A 12468-nucleotide genomic window follows, 5' to 3' on the forward strand; every position below is an offset into this window, starting at 1 on the left:
GCTGGAGGAGGTTACAAAGTTAGGGAGGGAGGGGTTGAGGGAGGTGTTTGAACAGGAGGATGAGAATTGTAGGGTCTGGAGGAGGTTACAGAGATAGAGAGGGAGGGGGTGAGGGAGAGATTTGAACAGGAGGATGACAATTGTAGGGGCCGGAGGAGGTTACAGAGATAGGGAGGGAGGGGGTGAGGGAGGGATTTGAACAGGAGGATGAGAATTGTAGGGGTTGGAGGAGGTTACAGAGATAGGGAGGGAGGAGCTGAGGGAAGGATTTGAACAGGAGGATGGAATTGTAGGGACTGGAGGAGATTACAGAGATAGGGAGGGAGGGGATGAATGAGGGATTTGAACAGGAGGATGAGAATTGTAGGGGCTGGAGGAGGTTAGAGAGATAGGGAGGGAGGGGGTGAGGGAGGGATTTGAACAGGATGATGAGAATTGTAGGGGCTGGAGGAGGTTACAGAGATAGGGAGGGAGGGGGTGAGCGAGGGATTTGAACAGGAGAATGAGAATTGTAGAGACTGGAGTAGGTTACGGAGATAGGGAGGGAGGGGGTAAGGGAGGGATTTGAACTGAAGGATGAGAAATGTTGGGGCCGGAGGAGGTTACAGAGATAGGGAGGGAGGGGCTGTGGGAGGGATTTGAAGAGGAGGATGAGGATTGTAGGTGCTGGAGGAGGTTACAGAGATAGGCAGGGAGGGGGTGAGGGGGATTTGAAAAGGGGGATGAGAAGTTTAGGGGCTGGAGTAGGTTACAGAGATATTGAGGGAGGGGTTGAGGGAGGGATTTAAAAAGGAGGATGAGAATTGTGGAGGCTGGAGGAGGTTACAGAGATTGGGAGGGAGGGCGTGAGGGAGGGATTTGAACAGGAGGATGAGAATTGTAGGGGCTGGAGGAGGTTACGGAGATAGGGAGGGAGGAGGTGAGGGAAGGATTTGAACAGGAGAATGAGAATTGTAGGGGCTGGAGGAGGTTACAGCGATAGAGAGGGAGGGAGTGAGGGAGGGATTTGAACAGGAAGATGAGAATTGTAGAGGCTGGAGGAGGTTACACAGATAGGGAGGGAGGGTGTGAGGGAGGTATTTGAACAGGAGGATGAGAATTGTAGGGGCTGGAGGAGGGTACAGAGATAGGGAGGGAGGGGGTGAGGGATGGATTTGAACAGGAGGATGAGAATTGTAGGGGCTGGAGGAGGTTACAGAGATAGGGAGGGAGGGGGTGAGGGAGGTATTTGAACAGGAGGATGAGAATTGTAGGGGCTGGACGAGGTTACAGAGATAGGGAGGGAGGGGGTGAGGGAGGGATTTGAACTGAAGGATAAGAATTGTAGGGGCTGAAGGAGGTTACAGAGATAGGGAGGGGTTGAGGGAGGGATTTGAACAGGAGGTTGAGAATTGTAGGGGCTGGAGGAGGTTACAGAGATAGGGAGGGAGGGGGTGAGGAAGGGATTTGAACAGGAGGATGAGAATTGTAGGGGCTGGAGGAGGTTACAGAGATAGGGAGGGAGGGGGTGAGGGAGGGAGTTGAATAGGAGGATGAGAATTGTAGGGGCTGGAGGAGGTTACAGAGATAGGGAGGGAGGGGGTGAGGGAGGGATTGGAACAGGAGGATGAGAATTGTAGGGGATGGAGGAGGTTACAGAGATAGGGAGGGAGGGGGTGAGGGATGGATTTGAACAGGAGGATGAGAATTGTAGGGGCTGGAGGAGGTTACAGAGATAGGGAGGGAGGGGGTGAGGGAGGTATTTGAACAGGAGGATGAGAATTGTAGGGGCTGGACGAGGTTACAGAGATAGGGAGGGAGGGGGTGAGGGAGGGATTTGAACTGAAGGATAAGAATTGTAGGGGCTGGAGGAGGTTACAGAGATAGGGAGGGGTTGAGGGAGGGATTTGAACAGGAGGTTGAGAATTGTAGGGGCTGGAGGAGGTTACAGAGATAGGGAGGGAGGGGGTGAGGAAGGGATTTGAACAGGAGGATGAGAATTGTAGGGGCTGGAGGAGGTTACAGAGATAGGGAGGGAGGGGGTGAGGGAGGGAGTTGAATAGGAGGATGAGAATTGTAGGGGCTGGAGGAGGTTACAGAGATAGGGAGGGAGGGGGTGAGGGAGGGATTCGAACAGGAGGATGAGAAATGTTGGGGTCGGAGGAGGTTACAGAGATAGGGAGGGAGGGGGTGAGGTAGGGATTGGAACAGGAGGATGAGAATTGTAGGGGCTGGAGGAGGTTACAGAGATAGGGAGGGAGAGGGTGAGGGAGGGATTGGAACAGGAGGATGAGAATTGTAGGGGCTGGAGGAGGTTACAGAGATAGGGAGGGAGGGGGTGAGGGAGGGTTTTGAACTGAAGGATAAGAATTGTAGGGGCTGGAGGAGGTTACAGAGATAGGGAGGGGTTGAGGGAGGGATTTGAACAGGAGGTTGAGAATTGTAGGGGCTGGAGGAGGTTACAGAGATAGGGAGGGAGGGGGTGAGGAAGGGATTTGAACAGGAGGATGAGAATTGTAGGGGCTGGAGGAGGTTACAGAGATAGGGAGGGAGGGGGTGCGGGAGGGAGTTGAATAGGAGGATGAGAATTGTAGGGGCTGGAGGAGGTTACAGAGATAGGGAGGGAGGGGGTGAGGGAGGGATTCGAACAGGAGGATGAGAAATGTTGGGGTCGGAGGAGGTTACAGAGATAGGGAGGGAGGGGGTGAGGTAGGGATTGGAACAGGAGGATGAGAATTGTAGGGGCTGGAGGAGGTTACAGAGATAGGGAGGGAGGGGGTGAGGGAGGGATTGGAACAGGAGGATGAGAATTGTAGGGGATGGAGGAGGTTACAGAGATAGGGAGGGAGGGGGTGAGGGAGGGATTTGAACACGAGGGTGCGAATTTGAAAATCGAGTCGTTCTCACACCCGGAGGGAGGTGGGCGGGGGGGTGGGGGGTGGCGGTGTCCGAGTTCCAGCAGAGGGAGGGTAAGGAGTGGATGCCCGGGACGCGGTGTGAGCTGGGGCAGTAGGAGGGGTGGGTGGGTGTTTGAACGCGTCGCCCCCCCCTGATTTTCTCCCGGACCTGATCCCTCCTCAAGTGGCTCTGGAACTTCTTTTTGAAGTGATCCTGATGTCACACTTGGCCAGGCCCGTGGGGGATGGACATGTCTCGATGCGGGTACACACGTCACAGAGAGAGGAAGGTTGCTCAGGAAGTGAGCAAAGAATGTTCCAAGTTGCTCCCGTTTGGCACTCTCACTTTCGAATATATTTGTCTTTTAAAATGAACAAGCCGGCTTTCATTTTCTTTGCGTTCTCTATCCAAATATCTCAGTGTCAAGGTAAGGGAGCTTTTTAACCCCTTTGAGGCCAGTTGTTCACCTTTTTACTGAAACGTCCAGATGTTGCATCATCTATCTTGGTCTAGGCCGCAGCCTGAGATTCGCAGTGGGTGGATCGCCCACAGGGTGGGCGTGTTTGTCCGGGGTGCTTGCGGATTGTGGGTGGGTGGGCGGCTGTGGTTATCGAGGTGGGGGGCCCCCTTTCTCCCTCCCCATCCCCCCACCGCGGTCATGTTTTTAGTTTCTACCCGCCGCTCATACTCGCCCCCCTCGCCGATTGCTATCGGGGAACAGGGAACATGGCTGATGTTTTTGCCCGGGTTTCCCTGAGTGCTGCCCACGATGAGGCCATTCAGCCCACGGAGACTTTGCTGGCCCTTCCGAACGGGCGGCAAAGTCAATCCCCCTCCCTCTCTGCCTCTTCCCTGTAATCCCCCCGCCCCCCCCCCCCACCCCCCCCGCCATCTCCGCGTAAAACTTCCCCCCCTCCCACCCATTCGAGCGTCTATCCAACTCTCCTTTTTGAAATTTCCGAGTGGCTCTGTTTGGCTCTGTTTGGATCTGTTTCCCTCTCTTTGGCTCTGTTTGGATCTGTTCAGCTCTGTTTTGCTCTGTTTCACTCTGTTTTGCTCAATTTGGCTCTGTCTGGCTATGTTTTGCTCTGTTTGTCTCTGTTTGACTCTGTTTTGCTCTGATTGCCTCTGTTTGGCTATGTTTTGATCTGTTTGGCTCTGTTTTTCTCTGTTTGGCTATGTTGTGCTCTGTTAGGCTCTGTTCGGTTCTGTAAGGCTCTGTTTGGCTCTGTTTTGCTCTGTTTGGCTCTGTTTTGCTCTGTTTGGCTCTGTTTTGCTCTGTTTTGCTCTGTTTGGCTCTGTTTGGCTCTGTTTGGCCATGTTTTGCTCTGTTGGGCTCTGTTTGGCCATGTTTTGCCTTGTTTGGCTCTGTTTTGCTCTGTTTGACTCTGTTTGGCTCTGTTTGGCTCTGTTGGGCTCTGTTTGACTCTGACTCTGTTTTGCTCTGATTGCCTCGGTTTGGCTCTGTTTGGCTCTGTTGGGCTCTGATTGACTCTGTTTGGCTCTGTTTTGCTCTGTTTGACTCTGTTTGACTCTGTTTTGCTCTGATTGCCTCTGTTTGACTCTGGCTCTGTTTGACTCTGTTTGGCTCTGATTGCCTCTGTTTGACTCTGTTTTGCTCTGTTTGGCTCTGTTCGGCTCTGATTGCCTCTGTTTGACTCTGATTGCCTCGGTTTGGCTCTGTTTTGCTCTGTTTGGCTCTGTTTGACTCTGTTTTGCTCTGATTGCCTCTGTTTGGCTCTGTTTGACTCTGTTTGACTCTGACTCCGTTTGGCTCTGTTTGGCTCTGTTTTGCTCTGTTTGGCTCTGTTCAGCTCTGATTGGCTCTGTTTGGCTCTGTTTTGCTCTGTTTTGCTCTGTTTGACTCTGTTTTGCTCTGATTGCCTCGGTTTGACTCTGTTTTGCTCTGATTGCCTCGGTTTGACTCTGTTTTGCACTGATTGCCTCGGTTTGACTCTGTTTTGCTCTGATTGCCTCGGTTTGACTCTGTTTTGCTCTGATTGCCTCGGTTTGACTCAGTTTTGCTCTGATTGCCTCGGTTTGACTCTGTTTTGCTCTGATTGCCTCGGTTTGACTCTGTTTTGCACTGATTGCCTCGGTTTGACTCTGTTTTGCTCTGATTGCCTCGGTTTGACTCTGTTTTGCTCTGATTGCCTCGGTTTGACTCAGTTTTGCTCTGATTGCCTCGGTTTGACTCTGTTTTGCACTGATTGCCTCGGTTTGACTCCGTTTTGCTCTGATTGCCTCGGTTTGACTCTGTTTTGCTCTGATTGCCTCGGTTTGACTCAGTTTTGCTCTGATTGCCTCGGTTTGACTCTGTTTTGCTCTGATTGCCTCGGTTTGACTCTGTTTTGCTCTGATTGCCTCGGTTTGATTCTGCTTTGCTCTGATTGGCTCGGTTTCACTCTGTTGCGCCAAGTGAGTCTGCGTACACCATCCTTTCAGGCAGCACACACCAGAAGAGCCTGCTCAAAAATCCCTTCAAAAGATTCCACATACATGTCCAGACATGTCCGGAAGGCCTTTCCAAACAACACCAGCCCCGGTGTTCTTCCTCCATTGACGTCAAGTGCTGGAAGAGCAACTCTGACCGGAAGAAACCGGTTCAATAACCGGACCCACCCCGAGACCCTCGATTAGATTCCAGTCTATAACTCACTCCCGGGTATCTGTTATTCTATATATAAACTCCCCGAAACACTGGATTAGATTCCAGTCTGTAACTCACTCCCGGGTATCTGTTATTCCATATATAAACTACCCTGAATCCCTCGATTAGATTCCAGTCCGTAACTCACTCCCGGGTATCTGTTATTCTATATATAAACCACGCGAACCCCTCAATTAGATTCCAGTCTGTAACTCACTCCCGGGTATCTGTTATTCTGTATATAAATCTCCCCGAACCCCTCGATTAGATTCCAGTCTGTAATTCACTCTCGGGTATCTTTTATTCTGTATATAAACCTCCCCGAACCCCTCGATTAGATTCCAGTCTGTAACTCACTACCGGGTATCTGTTATTCTACATTTTAACCACCGAAAACCCCTCGATTAGATTCCAGTATATAACTCAATCCCGGGTATCTGTTATTCTATATATAAACCCCCCCGATCCCCTCAATTAGATTCCAGCCTGTAACTCAATCCTGGGTGTCTGTTATTCTATATATAAACGCCCTGAACCCCTCAATTAGATTCCAGCCTGTAGCTCACTCCCGGGTATCTGTTATTCTATATATAAACCACGCGAATCCCTCGATTAGATTCCAGTCTGTAACTCACTCCCGGGTATCTGTTATTCTATATATAAACCACGCGAACCCCTCAATTAGATTCCAGTCTGTAACTCACTCCCGGGTATCTGTTATTCTATGTATAAACCACCCCGAACCCCTCGATTAGATTCCAGTCTGTAATTCACTCTCGGGTATCTTTTATTCTGTATATAAACCTCCCCGAACCCCTTGATTAGATTCCAGTCTGTAACTCACTACCGGGTATCTGTTATTCTACATTTTAACCACCGAAAACCCCTCAATTAGATTCCAGTATATAACTCAATCCCGGGTATCTGTTATTCTATATATAAACCCCCCCGATCCCCTCAATTAGATTCCAGCCTGTAACTCAATCCTGGGTGTCTGTTATTCTATATATAAACGCCCTGAACCCCTCAATTAGATTCCAGCCTGTAGCTCACTCCCGGGTATCTGTTATTCTATATATAAACCACGCGAATCCCTCGATTAGATTCCAGTCTGTAACTCACTTCCAGGTATCTGTTATTCTATATATAAACTCCCCGAATCCCTTGATTAGATTGCAGCATATAACTCACTCCCGGGTATATGTTATTCTATATATAAATCACGCCAAACCCCTCGATTATATTCCAGTGTGTAACTCATTCCCGTCTATCTGTTATTCTATATATAAACCCCCCCGAAACCCTCGATTAGATTCCAGTCTGTAATTCACTCCCGGGTATCTATTATTTAAATATGAACCAGTCGAACCCCTCGATTACATTCCAGTCTGTAACTCACTCCCGGGTATCTGTTATTCTACCTATAAACCACAACGAAACTCTCGATTAGATTCCAGTCTGTAACTCACTCCCGGGTATCTGTTATACTATATATAAACCACCCAGAACCCCTCGAAATGATTCCAGTCTGTAACTCACTGCTGGGTATCTGTTATTATATGTTTAAAACCCCCAAACCCCTCGATTAGATTCCAGTCTTTAACTCACTCCCGGGTATCTGTTATTCTATATATAAACCACCCCAAACCCCTCGAGACAATTCCAGTCTGTAACTCACTACCAGGTATCTGTTATTTTGTATATAAACACCCCCGAACCCCTCGATTAGATTCCAGTCTTTAACTCACTCCCGGGTATCTGTTACTCTATATAGAAACCACCCCGAACCCCTTGATTAGATTGCAGTCTGTAACTCACTCCCAGGTATCTGTTACTCTACATATAAATCCCCGAACACCTCGCTTAGATTCCAGTCTGTAACTCATTCCCGGGTATATGTTATTCAATATATAAACCACCCCGAAACCCTCGATGAGATTCTAGTCTGTAACTCACTCCCGGGTATCTGTTATTCTATATATAAACCACCCTGAACCCCTCGATTATATTGCAGTGTGTAACTCACTCCCGGGTATTTGTTATTCTATATATAAAACCCCCGAACCCCTCGATTAGATTCCACTCTGTAACTCATTCCCGGGTATCTATTATTTATATATAAACCAGCCGAACCCCTCGATTATATTCCAGTCTGTAACTCAGTCCCGGGTATCTGTTATTCTACCTATAAATCACCCCCAACCTCTCGATTAGATTCCAGTCTGTAACTCACTGCCGGGTATCTGTTATTCTATATATAAACCAGCCGAACCCCTCGATTAGATTCCAGTCTGTAACTCACTGCCGGGTATCTGTTATTTTATATATAAACCACGCGAACCCCACGATTAGATTCCAGTAGGTAACTCACTGCTGGGTATCTGTTACTTTATGTTTAAACCCCCACGAACCCCTCGATTAGATTCCAGTCTTTAATTCACTCCCGGGTATCTGTTATTCTATATATAAACCACCCGAACCCCTCGATTAGATTCCAGTCTGTAACTCACTCCCGGGTCTCTGTTATTCTATATATAAACCACCCGAACCCCTCGATTAGATTCCAGTCTGTCACTCACTCCCGGGTATCTGTTACTTTATGTTTAAACCGCCACGAACCCCTCGATTAGATTCCAGTCTTTAATTCACTCCCGGGTATCTGCTATTCTATATAAAAATCCCGGAACACCTCGATTAGATTCCAGTCTGTAACTCATTCCCGGGTATCTATTATTTATAAAAAAACCAGCCGAACCCCTCGATTACATTCCAGTCTGTAACTCACTCCCGGGTATCTGTTATTCTGTATATAAACCACCCCGAACCCCTCGATTTGATTCCAGTCTGTAGCTCACTCCCGGGTATATGCTATTCTATATATAAACCAAACAGAACCCCTCGATTAGATTGCAGTCTGTAACACACTCCCGGGTATCTGTTATACTATATATAAACCACCCTGAACACCTCAATTAGATTCCAATCTGTAACTCACTGCTGGGTATCTGTTATTATATGATTAAAACCCCCCGAACCCCTCGATTAGATTCCATTCTGTAACTCACTCCCGAGTATCTGTTATTCCATATAAAAACCACCCCGAACCCCTCGATTAGATTCCAGTCTTTAACTCACTCCCGGGTATCTGTTTTTCTATATATAAACCACCCCGAACCCCTCGATTAGATTCCAGTGTGTAACTCATTCCCGGGTATCTGTTATTCTATATATAAACCACCCTGAACCCCTCAATTAGATTCCAGTCTGTAACTCACTCCCGGGTATCAGTTATTCCATAAATAAACCACCCCGAACCCCTCGATTAGATTCCAGTCTGTAACTCATTCCCGGGTATCTGTTATTATATGTTGAAACCCCCCCCGTATCCCCTCGATTAGATTCCAGTCTGTAACTCACTTCTGGGTGTCTGTTATTCGTTTTATAAACACCCCCGAACCCCTCGATTAGATTCCAGTCTGTAACTCACTCCCGGGTATCGGTTATTCGTTATATAAATCTCCCCAAACCCCTCGATTAGATTCCGGTCACTCACTCACTCCCGGGTATCTGTTATTCTATATATATTCCTCCCCGAACCCCTCGATTAGATCCAGTCTGTAACTCACTCCCGGGTATCTGCTATTCTACATATAAACCACCCCGAACCCCTCGATTAGATCCCAGTGTGTAACTCATTCCCGGGTATCAGTTATTCCATAAATAAACCACCCCGAACCCCTCGATTAGATTCCAGTCTGTAACTCATTCCCGGGTATCTGTTATTCTATATATGAACCACCTCAAACAACTCGATTCGATTCCAGTCTGTAAATCACTCCCGGGTATATGTTATTATATGTTGAAACCCCCCCCCCCCCGTATCCCCTCGATTAGATTCCAGTCTGTAACTCACTTCTGGGTGTCTGTTATCCGTTTTATAAACACCCCCGAACCCCTCGATTAGATTCCAGTCTGTAACTCACTCGCGGCTATCGGTTATTCGTTATATAAACCTCCCCAAACCCCTCGATTAGATTCCGGTCACTCACTCACTCCCGGGTATCTGTTATTCTATATATAATCCTCCCCGAACCCCTCGATTATATCCAGTCTGTAACTCACTCCCGGGTATCTGCTATTCTACATATAAACCACCCCGAACCCCTCGATTAGATCCCAGCCTGTAACTCAATCCCGGGTATGTTTTATTCTATACATAAACCACGCGAACCCCTCGATTAGATTCCAGTATATAACTCACTCCCAGATATCTGTTATTCTATATATAAACACCCCGAAGCCCTCGATTAGATTCCAGTCTGTAAGTCACTCCCGGGTATCTGTTATTCTGTATATAAACCACCCCAAACCCCTAGATTAGATTCCAGTGTGTAACTCACTCCCGGGTAGCTGTTATTCAATATATAAACCACCCCGAACCCCTCGATTAGATTTCAGTTTGTAACACAAACCCGGGAATCTGTTATTCTTTATATAAACCACCCCGAACCCCTCGATTAGATTCCAGTCTGTAACTCACTCCCGGGTATCTATTATTTATATATAAACCAGCCGAACCCCTCGATTACATTCCAGTTGGTAACTCACTCCTGGGTATTTGTTATTCTGTATATAAACCACCCCGAACCCCTCGATTAGATTCCAGTCTGTAACTCACTCCCGGGTATCTGTTATTCTGTATATAGACCACACAGAGCCCCTCGATTAGTTTCCAGTCTGTAACACACTCCCGGGTATCTGTTATACTATATATAAACCACACCGAACCCTTCAATTAGATTCCAGTCTGTAACTCACTGCCGGGTATCTGTTATTCTATATAGAAACCACCCGAACCCCTCGATTACATTCCAATCTGTAACTCACTGCTGGGTAGATGTTATTATATGTTTAAACCACCCCGAACCCCTGGATTAGATTCCAGTCTGTAACTCATTCCCGTGTATCTGTTTTATATATAAAAACCACCCTGAACCGCTCAATTAGATTCCAGTCTGTAACTCACTCCCGGGTATCTGTTATTCAATATATAAACCACTCGAACCCCTCGATTAGATTCCAGTCTGTAACTCACTCCCGGGTATCTGTTATTCCATATATAAACCACACAGAGCCCCTCGATTAGATTCCAGTCTGTAAGACACTCCCGGGAATCTGTTATTCAATATATAAACCACTCCCGAACCCCTCGATTAGATTCCAGTCTGTAACAAACACCTGGGTGTCTGTTATTTTTTATATACACCCCCCCGAACCCGTCGATTAGATTCCAGTCTGTAACTCACTCCCGGGTATCTGTTATTTTATATATTAACCCCACCGAACCCCTCGATTAGATTCCAGTCTGTAACTCACTCCCGGGTATCGGTTATTCTATATATTAACCCCACCGAACCCCTCGATTAGATTCCAGTCTGTAACTCACTCCCGGGTATCTGTTATTCTATATATTAACCCTACCGAACCCCTCGATTAGATTCCAGTCTGTAACTCACTCCCGGGTATCTGTTATTCAATATATAAACCTCCCCGAACCCCTCGATTAGATTCCGGTCACTCACTCACTCCCGGGTATCTGTTAGACTATATATAATCCTCCCCAAACCCCTCGATGAGATTCCAGTCTGTAACTCACTACCGAGTATCTGTTATTCTGTATATAAACCACCCCAAACCCCTCGATTAGATTCCAGTCTGTAACTCACTACCGGGTATCTGTTATTCTATATATAAACCACTCCGAACCCCTCGATTAGATTCCAGTCTGTAACTCACTCCCGGGTATCTGTTACACTATATATAAACCACTCCGAACCCCTCGATTAGATTCCAGTCTGTAACTCACTCCCGGTTATATGTTATTCTATATATTAACCCCACCGAACCCATCGATTAGATTCCAGTCTGTAACTCACTCCCGGGAAGCGGTTATTCTATATATAAACCTCCCCAAACCCCTCGATTAGATTCCGGTCACTCACTCACTACCGGGAATCTGTTATTTATATATAAACCAGCCGAACCCCTCGATTACATTCCAGTTGGTAACTCACTCCCGGGTATCTGTTATTCTGTATATAAACCACCCCGAACCCCTCGTTTAGATTCCAGTCTGTAACTCACTACCGGGTATCTGTTATTCTATATATAAACCACCCGAACCTCTCGATTAGATTCCAGTCTGTAACTCACTCCCGGGTATCTGTTATTCTATATATAAACCACACAGAGCCCCTCGATTAGATTCCAGTCTGTAACTCACTCCCGGGTATCTGTTATACTATATATAAACCACACCGAACCCTTCAATTAGATTCCAGTCTGTAACTCACTCCCGGGTATCTGTTATTCTAAATATAAACCACCCCGAACCCCTCGATTAGATACCAGCCTGTAACTCAATCCCGGGTATGGTTTATTCTATATATAAACCACGCGAACCCCTCGATTACATTCCAGTCTATAACTCACTCCCAGATATCTGTTATTCTATATATAAACCACGCGAACCCCTCGATTAGATTCCAGTCTGTAACTCACTCCCGGGTATCTGTTATTCTGTATATAAAACATCCCAAACCCTCGATTAGATTCCAGTCTGTAACTCACTCTCGGGAATCTGTTATTCTATATATAAACCACCCCGAACCCCTCGATTAGATTCCAGTCTGTAACTCACTTCTGGGTATCTGCTTTTCTGTATATAAACCACACCGAACCCCTCGATTAGATTCTAGACTGTAACTCACTCCCGGGTATCTGTTATTCTATATATACAAACCACCCCGAATCCCTCGATTATATTCCAGTGTGTAATTCACTCCCGGGTATCTGTTATTCTATATATAAACCCCCCCGAACCCCTCGATTAGGTTCCAGTCTGTAACTCACTCCCGGGTATCTGTTATTCTATAAATAAA

At 47.0% G+C, this 12468-nt stretch overlaps 1 protein-coding gene across 5 annotated transcripts in view; it reads left to right on the forward strand.

Moving 5' to 3' along the window:
• The first annotated feature begins 3160 nt into the window (after window positions 1-3160).
• The window catches only part of LOC121274989, a 58987-nt gene continuing 49679 nt past the window's right edge, over window positions 3161-12468 (forward strand). For all 5 annotated transcript variants that reach the window (XR_005942331.1, XR_005942330.1, XM_041182381.1 and 2 more), the window contains exon 1: window positions 3161-3304. Coding sequence is in view for 3 of the 5 variants with exons in the window: in XM_041182381.1 (XP_041038315.1) it covers window positions 3190-3304 (115 nt within the window). In the remaining 2 variants the exon portion in view is untranslated. The remainder of the gene's footprint in view (window positions 3305-12468) is intronic.

The sequence above is a fragment of the Carcharodon carcharias genome (assembly GCF_017639515.1).
Source record: "Carcharodon carcharias isolate sCarCar2 chromosome 39 unlocalized genomic scaffold, sCarCar2.pri SUPER_39_unloc_6, whole genome shotgun sequence".
In the NCBI taxonomy this organism is placed as follows: Eukaryota; Metazoa; Chordata; class Chondrichthyes; order Lamniformes; family Lamnidae; genus Carcharodon; species Carcharodon carcharias.